Below are 20645 nucleotides of genomic sequence, written 5' to 3' on the forward strand. Positions count from 1 at the left end.
GTAGATTGTTCATCCAGGCAATCATGAAAATTAGGAAGCAGGTAGCTGTTCAGAAGTATTTTCTCTCTTTTCTTCAGTTTTCGTGCGGGCTGCCTTCTCTGTTTGGAGAGAGTAACTTCAAAAGACAGCATCCTGTCCTCAAACCTCAGCACTTGGCAATCAAAGCCAGCGTTTTGTAAAATGTTCACGACCGAGAGTAAACGCAGTTTGGCACAAATGTCCACACTTATCATTTGAGCTTGAGGCCTATTGTTTGATCTGAAATGGATCATATTCCATTGTTAAATGTTTCCTTCAGAAACGATGCGGATCAAAGTACTGTTTGATGCACAGAAAGTAGTTTCACTGAAAACATGGATGGTTAACAAAGCCAGTTGCCTCTCAAAAATGCATCTTCTTCCTTAACATATTTTAAGCAACCAACGCCTGCTAAAAAACTCTGCTCCAGATACATTAATGTTGAAAGCAGTGGCAGATCCTGTTGCTGCTAAAAACCTCACAACCCAAGAGAGGGCAAACACATGAGAAATTGTTAACCATTGATATCATCAGGTCAGAATGCCAAGAAGAAACAAAAATAGGAGGAGAAGATGTTATCCTTCTGCAGAAGACAAATATCATATCATATCACTTTTATGTGGAATCTTAAATAAAAGGGTACAGATGAACTTATTTACAAAACAGAGTCACAGATGTAGGAAACAAACTATGGTTACCAGGGGTGAGTGGGGGAGGGATAAATTGGTAGATTGGGACTGATATATACACACTACTATATATAAAGTAGATTAATAATAACCTGCTGTTTAGCACAGGGAACTCAATACTCTGTAATGGCCTATTTGGGAAAAGAATCTAAAAAAAGAAAAAGAGTGGATATATGTATATGTATAACTGATTCACTTTACACCTGAAATTAACACAGCATTGTAAATCAACTACATGCCAATAAATATTTATTTGTTTTTATTTTTGGCTACGTTGGGTCTTCGTTGATGCGCGTGGGCTTCTCTAGTTGCGGCAAGCCGGGGCTACTCTTCATTGTGGTGCACGGGCTTCTCACTGTCGTGGCTTCTTTTGTTGTGGAACGTGGGCTTAGTAGTTGTGGCTCTCGGGCTCTAGAGCTAAGGCTCAGTAGTTGTGGTGCACGGACTTAGTTGCTCCACGGCATGTGAGATCTTTCTGGGCCAGGGATCGAACCCGTGTCCCCTGCATTGGCAGGCAGATTCTTAACCACTGCATCACCAGGGAAGCCCTAATAATTAAAAAAAATATAATATCCTTCTGTTTTGAAGTTACTCCAGGACACCAAGGCTTTAACTGAACTTGCCAACATTGCCACTGATTTTTCATGATGATTCATTCCTCGTATTCCATGCTGTGGAGATGCCCGCACTGTGCATCCTGTCTTCAGATGGTGGCACACAGAGGAGATTGGCCCAGTGGCCTGAGTACTCTCCTGGTCCTTACTGAGTTAAAAGGAGTCCAAGGTGAAGCTTAAGAGTTGCAATTTTGGGCGCGCCTCAGGCTATTGCAACGTCATGCTGGTGTCTGCTGCCTCAGACTTGCCCTGCGTTCCGTACCCCTCCCTCCCCCCGCCCCCCCCCCAACCCGGCCTGAGTGAGCCAGAGTGCCTGAATCAGCTGCTCCTTTAACCCCGTCCTGTCTGAGCAAAGAACAGACGCCCTCAGACGACCTACACGCAGAGGTGGGGCAAAATCCAAATCTGAACCCGGGAGCTCTGCGAACAAAGAAGAGAAAGGGAAATCTCTCCCAGCAGCCTCAGGAGCAGCGGATTAAAGCTCCACAATCAACTTGATGTACCCTGCATCTCTGGAATAACTGAATAGACAAAAAATCGTCCCAAAATTGAGGTGGTGGACTTTGGGAGCAACGGTAGACTTGGGATTTGCTTTCTGCATCTAATTTGTTTCTGGTTTTATGTCTATCTTAGTTTAGTATTTAGAGGTTATTATCATTGGTAGATTTGTTTATTGATTTGGTTGCTCTCTTCCATTTTTTATATATATATAGATATAGATATTTTTTTCTTTTTCTCTTTTTGTGAGTTGTATGTGTACACTTCTTTGTGTGATTTTGTCTGTATAGCTTTGCTTTTACCATTTGTCCTAGGAGTCTGTCTGTCCGTTGTTTTTTTCTCTTTTTTTTTTTAGTATACTTTTTAGCACTTGTTATCATTAGTGGACTTGTTTTTTGGTTTGGTTGCTCTCTTCTTTCTTTCTGTTTTTTTTCTTTTTAACTTTTTCTTTATAATTATTTAAAAAATTTTTAAATAACTTTATTTTCTTTCTTTCTATTTTTCTACCTTTTCTTCTGAGCCGTGTGACTGAAAGGGTCTTGGTGCTCCAGTTGGGTTTCAGGCCTGTGCCTCTGAGGTGGAAGAGCCGAGTTCAGGACATTGGTCCACCAGAGACCTCCCGGCTCCACGTAATATGAAATGGTGTAAGCTCTCCCAGAGATCTCCACTTACCGACCAGCAAGCGACAGTGCTGGACACCCTATGCCAAACAACTAGCAAGACAGGAATACAACCCCAGTCATTAGCAGAGAGGCTGCCTAAAATCATAATCAGGTCAAAGACGCCCTAAAACACACCACCGGATGCTGTCTGGTCCACCAGAAAGACAAGATCCAGCCTCATCCACCAGAACACAGGCACCACTCTGCTCCACGAGGAAGCCTACACAACCCACTGAACCAACCTTAGCCACTGGGGGCAGACACCAAAAACAACGGGAACTATGAACCTGCAGCCTGCGAAAAGGAGACCCCAAACAGTAAGTTAAGCAAAATGAGAAGACAGAGAAACACACAGCAGATGAAGGAGCAAAGTAAAAACTCACCAGACCAAACAGATGAAGAGGAAATAGGCAGTCTACCTGAAAAAGAATTCAGAATAAATATAGTAAAGATTATCCAAAATCTTGGAAATAGAATGGAGAAGATACAAGAAATGTTTAACAAGGACCAAGAAGAACTAAAAAGCAAACAAATAATGATGAACAACACAACAAATGAAATTAAAAATCCTCTAGAAGGAATCAACAGCAGAATAACTGAGGCAGAAGAACAGATAAGTGACCTGGAAGATAAAATAGTGGAAATAACTACTGCAGAGCAGAATAAAGAAAAAAGAATGAAAAGAACTGAGAACAGTCTCAGAGACCTCTGGGACAACATTAAACGCACCAACATTCAAATTATAGGGGTCCCAGAAGAAGAAGAGAAAAAGGGACTGACAAAATATCTGAAAAGATTATAGTTGAAAACTTCCCTAATATGGGAAAGGAAATAGTCAATCAAGTCCAGGAAGTGCAGAGAGTCCCATACAGGATAAATCCAAGGAGAAACACGCAAAGACACATATTAATTGAACTATCAAAAATTAAATACAAAGAAAAAATATAAAAGGCAACAAGGGAAAAACAACAAATAACATACAAGGGAATCTCCACAGGTTAACAGCTGATCTTTCAGCAGAAACTCTGCAAGCCAGAAGGGAGTGGCAGGACATATTTAAACTGATTAAAGGGAAAAACCTATAACCAAGATTACCCAGCAAGGATCTCATTGAGCTTTGATGGAGAAATTAAAACCTTTACAGACAAGCAAAAGCTAAGAGAATTCAGCACCACAAAACCAGCTTTACAACAAATACTAAAGGAACTTCTCTAGGCAGAAAAAACAAGAGAAGGAAAAGACCTACAATAACAAACCCAAAACAATTAAGAAAATGGGAATAGGAACATACATATCGATAACTACCTTAAGTGTAAATGGATTAAATGCTCCAACCAGAAGACATAGACTGGCTGAATAGATACAAAAACAAAACCCATATATATGCTGTGTACAAGAGACCCACTTCAGACCTAGGGACACATACAGACTGAAAGTGAGGGGATGGAAAAAGATATTCCATGCAAATGGAAATCAAAAGAAAGCTGGAGTAGCAATTCTCACATCAGACAAAATAGACTTTAAAATAAAGACTATTACAAGAGACAAAGAAGGATACTACATAATGATCAAGGGATCAATCCAAGAAGAAGATGTAATGATTGTAAATATTTATGTACCCAGCATAGGAGCCCCTCAATACATAAGGCAAATACTAACAGTCATAAAAGGGGAAATCGACAGTAACACAATCATAGTAGGGGACTTTAACACCCCACTGTGACCAATGGACAGTCACCCAAAATGAAAATAAATAAGGAAACATAAGCTTTAAATGATACATTAAACAAGATGGACTTAATTGATATTTATAGGACATTCCATCCAAAAACAATAGAATACACTTTCTTCTCAAGTGCTCATGGAACATTTTCCAGGATAGATCATATCTTGGGTCACAAATCAAGCCTTGGTAAATGTAAGAAAATTGAAATCATATCAAGTATCTTTTCCGACCACAACGCTATGAGACTAGATATCAATTCCAGGAAAAAATCTGTAAAATATACAAACACATGGAGGCTAAACAATACACTACTAAATAACCAAGAGATCCCTGCGGAAATCAAAGGGGAAATCAAAAAATACCTGGAAACAAATGACAATGAAAACACGACAACCCAAAACCTATGGGATGCAGCAAAAGCAGTTCTAAGAGGGAAGTTTATAGCAATACACTCCTACCTCAAGAAACAAGAAACATCTCAAATAAACAACCTAACCGTACACCTAAAGCGATTAGAGAAAGAAGAACAAAAAAATACCAAAGTTAGCAGAAGGAAAGAAATCATAAAGATCAGATCAGAAATAAATGAAAAAGAAATGAAGGAAGTGATAGCAAAGATCAATAAAGCTAAAAGCTGGTTCTTTGAGAAGATAAACAAAAATGATAAACCATTAGCCAGACTCATCAAGCAAAAAAAGGGAGAAGACTCAAATCAACAGAATTAGAAATGAAAAAGGAGAAGTAACAACTGACACTGAAGAAATACAAAGGATCATGAGAGATTACTACAAGCAACTCTATGCCAATAAAATGGACAACCTGGGAGAAATGGACAAATTCTTAGAAAAGCACAACCTTTCGAGACTGAACCAGGAAGAAATTGAAGATATAAACAGACCAATCACAAGCACTGAAATTGAGACTGTGATTAAAAATCCTCCAACAAACAATAGCGCAGGACCAGATGGCTTCACAGGCGAATTCTATCAAACATTTAGGGAAGAACTAACACCTATCCTTCTCAAACTCTTCCAAAATATAGCAGAGGGAGGAACACTCCCAAACTCATTCTACGAGGCCACCGTCACCCTGATACCAAAACCAGACAAAGATGTCACAAAGAAAGAAAACTACAGGCCAATATCACTGATGAACATAGATGCAAAAATCCTCAACAAAATACTAGCAAACAGAATACAACAGCACATTAAAAGGATCATACACCATGATCAAGTGGGGTTTATCCCAGGAATGCAAGGATTCTTCAGTATACGCAAATCAATCAATGTGATAAAGCATGTTAACAAATTGAAGGAGAAAAACCATATGATCATCTCAATAGATGCAGAAAAAGCTTTTGACAAAATTCAACACCCATTTATGATAAAAGCCCTCCAGAAAGTAGGCATAGAGGGAACTTTCCTCAACATAATAAAGGCCATATATGACAAACCCACAGCCAACATCATTCTCAATGGTGAAAATCTGAAACCATTTCTCCTAAGATCAGGAACAAGACAAGCTTGTCCACTCTCACCACTGTTATTCAACATAGTTTTGGAAGTTTAGGCCACAGCAATCAGAGAAGAAAGAGAAGTAAAAGGAATCCAAATCGGAAAAGAAGAAGTAAAGCTGTCACTGTTTGCAGATGACATGATACTATACAGAGAGAATCCTAAAGATGCTACCAGAAAACTACTAGAACTAATCAATGAATTTGGTAAAGTAGCAGGATACAAAATTAAGGCACAGAAATCTCTTGCTTTCCTATACACTAATGATGAAAAATCTGAAAGAGAAGTTAAGGAAACACTCTCATTTACCATTGCAACAAAAAGAATAAAACACCTAGCAATAAACCTACCTAAGGAGATAAAAGACCTGTATGCAGAAAACTATAAGATACTGATGAAAGAAGTTAAAGATGATACCAACAGATGGAGAGATATACCATGTTCTTGGATTGGAAGAATCAACATTGTGAAAATGACTCTACTACCCAAAGCAATCTACAGATTCAATACAATCCCTAGCAGACTACCACTGGCATTTTTCACAGAACTAGAACAAAAAATTTCACAATTTGTATGGAAACACAAAAGACCCCAAATAGCCAAAGCAATCTTGAGAATGAAAAACAGAGCTGGAGGAATCAGGCTCCATGAGTTCAGACTATAAAAAAAGCTACAGTAATCAAGACAGTATGGTACTGGCACAAAAACAGAAATATAGATCAATGGAACAGGATAGAGAGCCCAGAGATAATCCCACACACACATGGTCACCTTATCTTTGATAAAGGAGGCAAGAATATACAATGGAGAAAAGACAGCCTCTTCAATAAGTGGTGCTGGGAAAACTGGACAGCTACATGTAAAAGAATGAAATTATAACACTCCCTAACACCATACACAAAAATAAACAGAAAATGGATTAAAGACCTAAACGTAAGGCCACACACTATAAAACTCTTAGAGGAAAACATAGGCAGAACACTCTATCACATAAATCATAGCAAGATCCTTTTTGACTCACCTCCTGGAGAAATGGAAATAAAAACAAAAATAAACAAATGGGACCTACTGAAACTTAAAAGCTTTTGCACAGCAAAGGAAGCCATAAACAAGACAAAAAGACAACCCTCAGAATGGGAGAAAATATTTGCAAATGAAGCAACTGACAAAGGATTAATCTCCAAAATTTACAAACAGCTCACACAGCTCAATATCAAAAAAAAAAAAAAAAACCTAATCCAAAAATGGGCAGAAGACCTAAAGAGACATTTCTCCAAAGAAGAGATACAGATTGCCAACAAACACATGAAAGGATGCTCAACATCACTAATCATTAGATAAATGCAAACAAAACTACAATTAGGTATCACCTCACACCAGTAAGAATGGCCATCATCAAAAAATCTACAAACAGTAAATGCTGGAGAGGGTGTGGAGAAAAGGGAACCCTCTTGCACTGTTGGTGGGAATGTAAATTGATACAGCCACTATGGGGAACAGTATGGAAGTTTCTTAAAAAACTAAAAATAGAACTGTCATATAAACCAGAAATCCCAGTACTGGGCATATACCCTGAGAAAACCATAATTCAAAAAGAGTCATGTACCACAGTGTTCATTGCAGCTCTGTTTACAGTAGCCAGGACATGGAAGCAACCTAAGTGTCCATCGAAGGACGAATGGATAAAAAAGATGTGGCACATATATACAGGGGAATATTACTCAGCCATAAAAGTAAACGAAATTGAGTTATTTGTAGTGAGGTGGATGGACCTAGAGTCTGTCTTTCAGAGTGAAGTAAGTGAGAAAGAGAAAAACAAATACTGTATGCTAACGTATATATATGGAATCTAAAAAAAAAACTGGTTCTGAAGAACCTAGGGGCAGGTCAGGAATAAAGACGCAGACGTAGAGAATGGACTTGAGGGGAGGGGGAAGAGTTAGCTGGGGCGAAGTGAGAGAGTGGCATGGACATATATACACTACCAAACGTAAGGTAGATAGCTAGTGGGAATCAGCTGCATCACATGGGAAGATCAGCTCGGTGCTCTGTGACCACCTAGAGGGGTGGGATAGGGAGGGTGAGAGGGAGGGAGACGCAAGAGGGAGGGGATATGGGGATATATGTATACATATAACTGATTAACTTTGTTATACAGCAGAAACTAACACAACGTTGTAAAGCAGTTATACTCCAATAAAAATGTTTTAAAAAAAAAAAGTTGCAATTTTGACTTTCAAAGACATTTATTTAGGACTTAATAACTCTCTTTCTTTCTTAGGTTCCCTAGTGAAAATTTCACCTCTTTCCTCACCCTCTTCCTCACCTCTCCATGGGACCCCTGCCAGCAGCCCAGTCAGCAAAATTTCTGCAGTGCAGTTTCCAGAATCTGCCGATGCAACTGGCAAACAAGGCCTAAGTTCTCACAGGGCCGTAACCTACACTCAGAGTGCCCCTGACCTTTCTCCTCAGATCCTGACTCCACCTGTTATATGTAGCAGGTAAGGAATTCATATTGTTAGCTGGAGTTTAATAATAAAACTAATACTGGTTTTCCTCTTAGGAACACTCACCACCAGTCCACGCACCTCTGTGTAGGTTGCCCAAAGTAGTTGACAGGAAATTACAAATAATGTGATTTGTGTTGAATAGACTGGCAGAGAAACTTTTCAGTGCTTTTCCATCAACAGAAATTTGCGAGTCCATATAGTCCATACAGCTAATCTTTGGAGATGATACAAAATAATGTTTTGTCTGCTTGCGGATGGAGGATGCATAAAACATATAATTAAAAACTCATATCAAGTCATTTGGTATAATTTGATATTTTGTTGGGATATTTTTTACTTGTTCTCCAGGGAGGATTTTATATTGATTTTAAAGGTACTTCTTTTTACCTTAAGTTTGCAATTCCCATTTTAACGCTTTAAAAATATGCAGGTAACACATGGCACATTATGGCTGGACTCAAATGGATCTCTGAATACATTGAAGCAATTGCTTGCGCTGCTCTGTCCTATTGAGACTGAATGACAGAGTATTGTCTCTTACAGGGGATAAGAAAAAAGAGCCTAGCGTGATAAGACTATTTTGCCCACACGGTCACTAAGAAATAAATACCTCCTCTTACTGATTAACATATTATTGTCCTTCAGTAATAGCTTTATCTTGAATAAAGCATTACAATCTTTTTTTTAAGTAGAGAAGAGTTGAGTGTTTTAAAACTAAGTTATAGTCGTGAGAGTGCCTTGAATAAAATGATTTTTTCCCCCTAAGGTTAATGAGGATAACTGAATAAATTAGTTACATGTTAGTCTTCTAATATCAAATGTTGGGTCACAGACCCAGGCTTGATCAATGAATTCAGATTTAAGCCTCACAAATTTCATTTTCTGATCGTTTGTTCAGAAATTCTATGTTAAATGATTATTTCTTCTTATAATCTTTATTTTTCCTTCCTTTCTCTTTACAAATAGTTTCAAAGGGAAAATCACTTATGTTTGTCTGGCCAGGACCAGAGTGAAAAGTTATTCCACCATCCAAAAGTTATTCTGCTGCCTTCTCTGTAATAGCATTTTTAATAAAATAATTTCTGTGGGATGTTAATCCCATCTTTTATCCTCCCCCCAGAAAAAAGTATGCTCTGTGGTAAAACAGGCCTATCATATTTTCCTCTTAGTGATTCACAACACACCTCACTTTATTTAAAGCTCTGAGAAGTCCTGCAAAAGGAAAACCTCTTGAGTTTTGTTTCATCTGGCGATTTCTGACTTTATTTGACCACAGAACCAATTTCTTTAGGTTAACACCCAATAATTGCCCCTAGAGCTAGTGTTTGATGGAACACCCTCAAGAAACCCTTTTTTTGTGGTGTGCCTCCCGAGCCAAGACCCGGCATCAAGGACATCTGCTTCCAGCACTTTGTTTCTAGGGAGACGCTCCCGCTGTGAGCTCCAGACTTGTGAGAAATAAATCGCCTAAAAAAAGAACAGAGAGGTTCAGAAAAGATGTACCGCTCACTTAGCTTTTCTCACCACAGTCTATTTTTTTGTATTCTTAGCAGAAAGAATGTAATAGGCTTTTTATAAAAGAGGTTTTGGAGAAAAACAAGGGAATTTCATTGTCTACTTGTTCAGTAATGTTTATAAACCCAGTAGTGTGTGTTTTATTTGTTTGGGCTTTATAAATCTATAATTCAAACCATGTTTTATTACTGCCTTCAAGGCAGCCACCCATGTAGGCACAGAGAGCTCCAGAAACACATGACTAATTATTACGGTTTCCCCCACTGAACTTGAAGGATTTGGCGTTGAATCCCAGTCTCTTGGCTGCTGTAATGTCTATGCAACAAGCTGGTTTTTTGGCAAAAGAGGTAGTCTATTTGAACTACTCATTTAAACGTTCCTTTTAAGTATTATCTTGCAGAGAAAAATCTTCAAACTAATAAACTCTACTTTTACCAAGTTTCATCCAAACATGTAAGCCCATCATTTACAACTATGGGCTTTTGCCTTGGGTTCTGTCATTTTCTCTTGAGTCCCTAAATCAGGCTGATAGGATTTCATAATTAGAAATATTTTGTGTGTGATGTTTCCTGCTTACATTCAAGGCTTGAAAAATAAATTTGCTTTGGATGAAAATGCTCTAACCGGGGAATGCTTCTCTCTACTACACATATAAACACAATTCAGGGGGAAAAGGTGATGAGATATTTAATATATTAACTTATAACATATCACTCTTCTCTTTTCCTTTTACAGTGAGCAACCTGTGGCTGAATAACAAATAAACAAAAACTCTCTGAGACCCTTTCTAATATTAGGCAGAACGAAAGAACCCAGAAGCGAAAAACAGAATTAAAATCTAATCATAAAGTCTCTAAATAAGATAAGTGAGAGAGGAAACTTGCCAGGCCATTCGTGGGGTTACTTTGTAATTTATTAAACAGTCAAAACTGTTGAGAAAGCAAAAGTATCCTACATCCTCCAGCCTCCTCTGTTAAAGAACCCTGCCCACTTCTCTAGTACCTTCATTTTTCTCCATTACCCACAGGGCACTCCCTTGGCCTGTTTTTCTCAACTAGCGACCTTTGTGGTCAGTTTTCCATCCACTCTTCATCAAAATGTATGTCTACTTTATTCATTTCCTTAGAGCCTTAACGGGGGAACTGATCAATCTGAAAAAAATAATTTTTATTTTGTGGCAAAAATAAAATTAATCTACCATTATTCTATTTTCATGTATGCAATCTATTCTTAAAGGGCTCTTTGGACATAAAATCTCATAAGCCATAGAAATGAATCTAATAATGAGGTTTTTAAGCAGACACAAAGGGATTCCATTGGGAAAGATATTTTTGACCAAATACACATCGGCACCTCCAAAATCACTACTGTAAATAGGTAGCAGACTATTCCAGGATTCTCTAAATAATATAAAACAAAATATTGCCAGTAGTTTCACCTCAGGTATGGTCTAGACCACGGAGGAGCATGAGAGTTGAACAGGGTTTTTGATCCTTTGTATTGGCACAGCACACTCTCCTCCCCACAAAAAAAAAACAACAAACCAGCATCCTACATATCAACATCCGTGTATAAAACACAATGATTTCTTTCCATCAAACGAATAAGTAGAATGTAGAAATATTTGATTATTGTTACTTATCTAAACGTATGCATACATGGTGTGTCTACGATTTTCTGAAAAGGACCTACTTACAGCTGTTCCATTATTTCTCAGCTGTGGCAGACCATATTCCCAAGGGACTCCTGCTGATGGGCCCCTGGAGAGAAGTGGGGCAGCCATTCGGACACCAAACAGAACTGGTAATTCTTTATTGGATTCTGTTCCTCAAATTGGAAATTGCTTTACTTGATTTTTTTTCTGATCAAAAAGGTAACATGTGTTTTTGATTTTTTAGATTACAAATTTAAAAAGACAATGAAGGAAATCAAAATCATCCATAATCCTACTACCTAGAGTTAATCATAGGTTAAATTTTGATGCGAAGCTGTCCAAAATGTTTCTATACATCTACACACAAATGACTATATTTTTGAAATGAGAGGCCTTTTTATATAATGTATAGAACTCTACAGAAATGTTATTTTATCTTGGACATTGGAGGGTCATCTATTTTAGGGTACTCTGTGGAGATCTCCATTGCACACCCTGAGAAATGACCCTGCTTAGATCACTGTAAACTTAGGGAAGAAAACTTACTTTTTCCTTGAGGCAGTATCACACAGAGGTTCAGAAAAATAGGCATTGGAGCCTGGTTTATATCCTGATTCAACTTCTGACTCACCTGTAATCTCTGTGTCTCGGTTCCTTCATCTGTAGAATGGAGATAAAAACGGTACCTACCAAACAGGATTATTGTGAGAATTAAATTACTAAAGCACATAAAGCACTTATTATAGTATCTGTGTCACTGTAAGTAGTGTTTGCTGCCATAGTTACTGTAATAATTATTATTTTATTTTTATTGACGCAATCCTAGGGACTTGCTATCAAAACCAAGTTTGCTGAAAGTTTGCAAGGTAGACAAAAATGGCTTTCATGAACTTTAGACTTTAGGATAATAGAGTGACCTAAGAATGTTTCTTAATTATCTGCTCCAGAATTTCTAGATAGGTACTCAATAAATATTAATTAATTGCCCACGAGAATGGTGTGCTGTGGCAATGGACAAAGGCCCAGGGACATAGGCAAGGAAAAATCAAAAAGAGAGTTCTGTGTTCTGAGAGTTACCTGATATTGTAGACTTATCTGATAGTGTAGCTCTCTGAAGTGAGGATATTCCCTTCTCTATGTCCCTCATCTCTCACTCTATTGAGGCTGATAGAATAAGGGGAGTGTTTCCTTATCACCTTTGGTCTCCTGCAGAGCTGTGGCCTTTGAGTGTGCTTCTCCATTCTGCTGCAAATTCTGGGATTGCAACTTGTCAGTTACACTTTCAGACTGTGTCTGATTCTAACCTAGAAAGCTGTTGCATGAGAAAGATGGGAGAAAGATGGGTCCTTGGAAATGTCCTACAAAATACTCCTGATTGGAACAGGCTACATAACAAAAGCCATTATTCACCAGCCATATGAGGACATATGACAGACCTAGACTATCCAAAGCAATCTTGAAGAAGGAGAACAAAGTTAGAGGATATATGTCTCCTGACTTCAAGACTTAAACCACAGTAATGGACAAAGGGTAGTGCTGGCATAAGTGTAGTGCTGGCAAATAGAATCAAATGGAATAGAGTAGAAAGCCCCACATTAGACCCACACCTACACAGTCATTGAACTTTCAACAAAGATCCAATTTTTCAATCTAGTAGGGCTGGAAAATAATGAATCTCACTCCCTACTTCACACCATATGAAACATTATTCTGAGATAGAGCACAGACCTAACTGTAAAAGCTAAAGCAATAAAACTTCTGAAAAAAAACACAGGCAGATATCTTTGTGATTTAGGGAAAGGCAAAGATTTTGTAGGCCATGGAAAGCAATAAACAGGAGAGAAAAAAAAGCTAGGCTTCATCAGGAGTATAGGAACTTGGGTCAGACTTCATGAGTTCAATTCTGGTGACAGAATTTACCAGCTCTATGCTCCTGGGCAATTTCCTTAGCCTTTCTGTGCCTCAGTTTCCTATCTGCAGAGTGAGGATAATAGTAACACAATGAAACCTGCCTCATAGGATTGTTACGAGGATTCAATGTGTTAGTACAAATAAAGTGCTTTCCATAGTATCTGGCACATAGCAAGCACTCCATAAACTTCATTCAGGCACTTTATTCAGCTAAGAGAAGCTTCCTGAGGTCTTTACCCCGGAAGCATGTTCTTCAGACACTTGATATTACCTGATTGATCCTTTGGTTAGCACAGTTTAGTGCTGAGTGCAGTGGAAGATACGTGGAGAGGGGCAGAGACGGAAGAGAGCACAGATTCCTAGGAATCGAGATTGGATACGTAGGACCTGCCATGCTTTTTAGCACATGCCATGGCTGGTATGTTCTACAGACCACTTTGTTCTTGGGTGTCAACTCAATTTCTCCCACCCATGTGCCCATTCTAGAGGTAAGGTTCTAGTCAGCTACTAGGTGGTTTAGTGTGTTGGGGCATGGATAAAGGAAAAAGAAATATAGAGTCCTAGGATTTTATATGATACTCATGAAGTCATTTACAAAACAGAAACAGACTCACAGATATAGAACACAAACTTATGGTTACCAAAGGGGGAACCATAAGTTACCAAAGTGGGGAGGGATAAATTAGGAGTTCAGGATTAGCAGATATAAACTACTATGTATAAGATGGATAAACAACAAGGTTTTACTGTATAGCACGGGGAACTATATTCAATATCCTGTAATAAACCATAATGGAAAAGAATTGAAAAAGAGAATGTCTACACGTCTAACCAAATCACTTTGCTGTACACCAGAAACTAACGCAGCATTGTAAATCAACTATACTTCAATTAAAAAAAAGGTGTAACTTGAAAGTCAAAGGATTTTTAAAAGGTCGGAACTGCTGATCTGAGCATTATTATTGAGGAATTCTTGAATGTCCTATAAATCACAGATCATAACGCCATCTATTTTACAGGGTTTAAAAAATGTGTGCTTTTTCCCGCCCTATAATCCTATATTCTTGGTGTGTAAGCTCATGAAAGCAGTATTTCCATAAACACTATATCGATCATGTGCATTTTAGGAATATTCACTTAAATGGGACCCCTTTTTCCTTTGCAACTTTCATAATAGGCTGTTCTCTTTTAACTGCAGATGACACCACTCAAGTTACCTCTGATTATGAAACCAATAACAACAGTGATAGCAGTGATATTGTACAGAACGAAGATGAGACTGAATGCCCCAGAGAGCCTCTGAGGAAGACATCACCTTGCAGCACCTATACTCCTGAGGCCATGATATTCCTGGTAGCCCCCCATCACTTAACTCATTCATTTACTTGAGAAATTGGTTTCTATGACAGGAATTGGCTTAGAAATAGATCCCTGAATCATTAGGTTTGAAGATGTGTGTCACTTGGGTTATACATGTATTATAGCCCTCCGTATATGGATCAACACAATTTTTCTCTATCCAAGTCTTACTGGTATCTTAACGGTCCTATTATTTAGTGATTAAAAACAGAAGTATTCATCTCCACAACTGATTACAGATATTTCCTAACCCAATCTAAAAATGTAAATGTGCATAGGAAAATGAATTATTTCAATCAGTAAAATAATATTTTATAAATATCAAGCAATCAAAATGAAATATATTAGTTATCGTAGGGCTTCTGTTAGTTCTTCTCTAGTACCTCCTTGATTCAGAAAGTGAGCCAATATTTATTTTCCTTGTTAAATTAAACCAGGTTTACATTGACACTTGCTACCCATTAAAACACCTTTTAATGATGATGTATTTTGTGTGTTTAAAAAGATCCACTTAAAGAGGATAAAAGCATACATTTGAGTCTGGTTAGTTTGGGGGAGGCAGCAATGGTAGAAAATAGTTGACTGTCATGTGATTATCAATTGCTGCTCTTATCATTTTTCTTTTACCTGATTTACCATTTATACTTTTAAATCAAAGAGATTGTCAGATAAAATAACGTATATGGGGCTTTCCTGGTGGTGCAGTGGTTGAGAGTCCGCCTGCGGATGCAGGGGACACGGGTTCGTGCCCCAGTCCGGGAAGGTCCCACATGCCGCAGAGCGGCTGGGCCCGTGAGCCATGGCCGCTGAGCCTGCGCGTCCGGAGCCTGTGCTCCGCAACGGGAGAGGCCACAACAGTGAGAGGCCCGCGTACCGAAAAAATAAATAAATAGATAAATAAAATAACATATATGTCTCCTTATCCTCATTATTTTCTATTTTTTTGGTAAATAAACTCTTAAGAATGTCTTCATTTGGGACCAGTTATAAAAATGTTTTCTCATATATACAGTGTGTGCTTTTTGGAAACCATGGATCACATGAATTAAATTAAAATCCCTGAAAATTGTAGTAATTGTAACTCTACAGGATTAATGCTGATTTTGAAGCAGTAATATAAATTGGACCAATTAGAGTAGGGGTGATTTACTCCCCCTCCACACTCGTGTTTCTTTTTATTTATTTATTTATTTATTTATTTATTTATTTATTTATTTTTGCTGTGTTGCGTCTTCATTTCTGTGCCAGGGCTTTCCCTAGTTGTGGCGAGCGGGGCCACTCTTCATTGCGCGCGGGCCTCTCACTATCGTGGCCTCTCTTGTTGCGGAGCACAGGCTCCAGATGCGCAGGCTCAGTAGTTGTGGCTCATAGGCCTAGTTGCTCCACGGCATGTGGGATCATCCCAGACCAGGGCTCGAACCCGTGTTCCCTGCATTAGCAGGCAGATTCTCAACCACTGCGCCACCAGGGAAGCCCCTCATGTTTCTTTTGAGAGTTCAATATAAGCCAGGAATCCTCAGAAAAACTTACGTAAAAATATAGAGCTAAGTTTGCATACAATTTCAGTGTTCTGAAGTACTTGAATCTTTATTTAAGAACTCCACAGAAGACTAAAAAGCAGTTATGTTAATTTATGAAAGAAACATCTAATTTTTCCATAGCGTGTATGAACCAGGAATAGGCAGGCACTTAATAATGTAAAATTCATGGTCTGAAACAGCATTAAGACCTTTTCTCCTTACCTTGGGGGTCGATGTTTTGATTTTTTTTTTTTTTTGAAGACCACTCATTCACCCTAAAGTCATTTATTTCAAGTAACCTCCATTGTTGAATTGAATTTACCAAAGAAGGAGCAAATTGCTTTGTAGAAAAACTGCACGCTGTTAAAATATTTTTATCTTCATTACAGGACAAACCAATTCTTGCTCCTGAACCTCTTGTCATGGATAACTTGGACTCAATTATGGAGCAGCTAAATACTTGGAATTTTCCAATATTTGATTTGGTGGAGAAAATAGGAAGAAAATGTGGCCGTATTCTTAGTCAGGTAAGAAATGCATTCATACTTATGACTATAAATGTAAAAAAAAATTCCTTGTTTGTTTAAATCTCTGTACATACTTAACATCAGTGGTGAATATTAGGTGGAGAAAGGAAATTTCAGTACCCAACACTCTGTAGATTCCTTGCTGGTGGGATAACAAAAAAAATTAGAACTTCAAGTGAGTAGAATATCATGTTCTGCAATTAAACTATTATGTATTTTCTAAGACAAAATGGAGGGGGCAGGGATACACAAGCAAGACAGAGAAGTGATCTAAACTCATAGAATTCAGCAAAAGAAAAGCTGACCCAAGCCCTCACAAGAAGAAAGCTGCCAACTTATAAACACTAATTTATTGTCTGTGATTATTTCCAATGACTATTTTTTTTAACTTTTGAATAGTATAGTGCTTACGCCTTATCAAAAATAAGATATTATGCAGTAGTGTGTTTCCTCCAGTGCTGTGAGAAACACATTAGAGTTCTTTGTATTTTAATATGGAAAACACCTTTAGGTATCACAAGAAATATAGAATACGAACTATTACTGCATAACGAGCCTTTTTTTTCCTTAAGCTCAGCTACTTTCAAGGTTTCCCAAATAAAGAAACGTTTTGTTTCTCTGAAGGAGAAAGAAAACATACAGAAATTAAGAATTTGAACATGTTTGTTCTCAATAAATAAAACGAAACAAAATGGATTTGCTCTATTATTGAGCCCCTATCAAAACTCTTAATTAATGGAGATGATGGAATAATATTTATCAGCTTATCTTAAAATATTTTAGGTGAGTTCTTACAGATTGAAGAAATACCACAGCAAATATACTAAAGACTATCAGGTTTGTTAATATCAGATTTAGGTGAGAATTCAGGACCCACATTTACTGGAGCCTCTAACCCTTCCCTGCAAAACACTAGAAAAGAAATCACTTGTTGGACTGATTTCTACTCCATGCAATGAAGACAGGCTTTCTTCAGACCTCGGAGCAAGTATGAGTGTAGAACTTTGGGGTGAGGGTTCCTGATCCGTGAAGGTTTGAAGGAAGAAGATAGAGCGGGCTTTTCCCTTGCTCTTCAGTTCCTCAAACATGAAGTGCTAGGCTAGTCTCCAAGAAGAAAGATGTGTCCCTGCCTTAAAGGAACTCCCATTCCAACAGGGAAATTAGATACGTGTCAAAATAATGACTTGCTACCTACAGAAGAAGTATGTTCAAATGACAGATGGCTTGTGAAGCGCAAAATAATTACAGTTTCCATAACATGCGGTTGTTGCCTCTACTGGACTCTGTTCTCACCATGAACACGTTGAGAACCAGAGTGGCAGCCCTTGCACTTTGACTAAGAGATACTACCCCTTTCTTTTTTTTGTGAAAACATTTTTTTTATTAATGTAACATTGGTTTATGATATTATACAAGTTTCACGTGCACATTGTATTTCTTCTTCAGTAGATCCTACCATGTGCTCACCACCAAAAATGTAGCTTCCATCTGTCACCGCACAGTTGACCCCCTTTACCTTTTTGCCCTCTCCCATCACTACTCTGTTCTCTATGTCGACATGTTTGTTTTTTTGTGGTTTGTTCATTCATTTTGTTTGTGATATTCCACATATAAGTAAAATCATTTTATGGTATTTGTCTTTCTCTTTCTGACTTATTTCACTTGGCAAACTATCCTCAAGGTCCATGCATGTTTTTGAAAATTAGTAGTCCCATTTTTCTTCTCTTTCTTTCTCCTCAATGCTGAGCAGCATCTTCAGCATCTTTTATGCTCGCTGATCTTGAGGGCATGTTTAAGGGTAGCTGTTTTATCCAGTCCACCTCTGCCTCATGCCTTGGGGCTTTTCCAGGGAGGTTTTGTATCCTACTCTCTGAGACTCATTGCATACCAGAACTCTGAGGGAGTGACTTTACCTGGAAATATGCCTGTAATGGTGCCACAAGGAGATGTGGCAGTGGGCCAGGAAGTCTTCTTTCTCTTCTACTGGAGAGTGTGTTCCCTGGGATGGAGAGAAAAATCTCACATTGTTTTGTATTTGATGTACGTGTCACAGACTTCCCAAAACTTTACAACTTAATCTTCAGAGTAACTTGGTTGCAGGTATTTCTTTAAATCTCTAGTTGATAGAAGAAAAAACTGAGACTTAAAATATACTGTTCATCTAAAGTCATATTGGACACAGGATTTGATATATCTGTATATCGGAAGTCCAGGCTTTTTACCTTCATTTCAAATCCTTTTCAGCCCCTCATAAAATGCATTTATTTATTATATTTGCAAACTCTCAGAATGGAGAGTCTGAGAAAGTAGAAAGTGGTTATTATAGCAGTTGGTTTTACAGAACAAGTGACTGTACCAAATAACATTGCAGGTACCTAACCCCCTTGGAGTTCTGTGAATGGGGATGGTGGGGCGGGAGGGTGCAACTTAACCAGTTTTGCCACAAAATGTTTTCTAAAAGTTGTGAATACAAGTAGACAATAGAAAGATTAGATATAATTAACAATTAGATTTTTGTATCTTTTTTCCCAGTTATCTTTCAAAACTAAATACATAACTGTATGGTCCTTACTATGTCACTGTTTATTTTTCCAAAATACAAAACACTGAACTTTGAGAAAAGACAACTTTATTTGCCTTGCTGTGGGTTTTTTTTTTCTTTGATTTGAGTTTATAAACACAAAAAACATGAAATTTTCACTGTGTAAAGGCATATTTTTTTGCACTTTAGTGAGACTTCAGGACAGCTGAAATGAATTAACTTCAACATTCCAAGAAATCACCTTTTGGCTGAGACTACACAGAAAAAGTCTCACTTCAAAAGACTTTTAAAGAGACATATGTGCAATGGAAATGTTTTCTCAGCCTTAACATACTGCCTACGTTTTTGATGATTATCATGTTTATTTTAACAAATTTAAAAGGACATCATTCAGATTTTGGAAGAGTATTTACCTTTTTTGGTTACCAGTATTTACCCAGTTAACAGTGACTTTTCTTTACTCACGAGTTTGGATCAGTGGCCGTTGATTTTTAACAGCTTCTTGGTGAAAATTCTCCTATTTTAAAATCATACTCTAAAATATCTTGTCTTAATTTTTCAATTCATCTTTCAGATGTTTTAAGAGAATAATAGGAAACTTTAGTCATTTGCAATCCTAACAGTATTGCTTTTCAAATAATGGTGGTAGAATTTGGAGCAGTTAAGAGCACACCGCTTGAATTCTGGTCTGATAATGTGTCAACTGTGTGATCTTTTACAAGTCATTCGACTTCTCTGTGCCTTAGTGTCTTCTGATTTCAAATGTTAGTAATTAACAGTATCTATCTCATAAGATGCTCTTTGGATGAATTAATATAAATAATTAATGTATGTAAACTGCTTAGAGCAGGCATCACACATATTAAATGCCATATATATATACACACACACATATATATGTCAACAGCTGCAGCTGCTGTTATTGTTATAAATAATTTTTATTGAAGTAACATGCATAGTTAAATCCACTGGGTATTTACAAACAAGAACTCAAATATAGTTTAAAGCAATAGTATGCAGAAGATAACTAAAAGAAGAACTAGCTTGAAATATGACAGAAACCACAAACTTAACTTTCTGTTACATTTTTAAAGAGAGGAGGTGGAGATTTTATGTAACACAGAAAAAAGGGAAAAATTAAATATACTTGCCATTCAGAGTGAAAAAAGCACATATACTATACGTACTCTGTTCCCAATGGGCAGCCACAGTGCTCCTTTTAGAACTTAAGTTAAATAAATTAAGACACTTCCCTGCTCCAATCTCTTCAAAGGCTCCATACTTCTCTCAGTGTAAAAGTCCTCATAATGATCAATCTGGCTGTCAAACAGCAAGATCGCAACCCACACAGTACCACTCTACAGTTACTAACTTAAATTTTACTCC

The 20645-nt window shown here is 37.7% G+C and overlaps 1 protein-coding gene across 1 annotated transcript in view; it reads left to right on the forward strand.

Moving 5' to 3' along the window:
• PDE3A (phosphodiesterase 3A) overlaps positions 1-20645 on the forward strand; it is a 311073-nt gene that overhangs the window by 263179 nt on the left and 27249 nt on the right. The window contains exons 6-9 of the mRNA XM_004270940.4: positions 8003-8222; positions 11464-11549; positions 14510-14664; positions 16580-16717. Coding sequence (XP_004270988.2) covers positions 8003-8222; positions 11464-11549; positions 14510-14664; positions 16580-16717 — 599 coding nt within the window. The remainder of the gene's footprint in view (positions 1-8002; positions 8223-11463; positions 11550-14509; positions 14665-16579; positions 16718-20645) is intronic.

The sequence above is a fragment of the Orcinus orca genome, chromosome 11 (genome assembly GCF_937001465.1).
Source record: "Orcinus orca chromosome 11, mOrcOrc1.1, whole genome shotgun sequence".
Lineage (NCBI taxonomy): Eukaryota > Metazoa > Chordata > Mammalia > Artiodactyla > Delphinidae > Orcinus > Orcinus orca.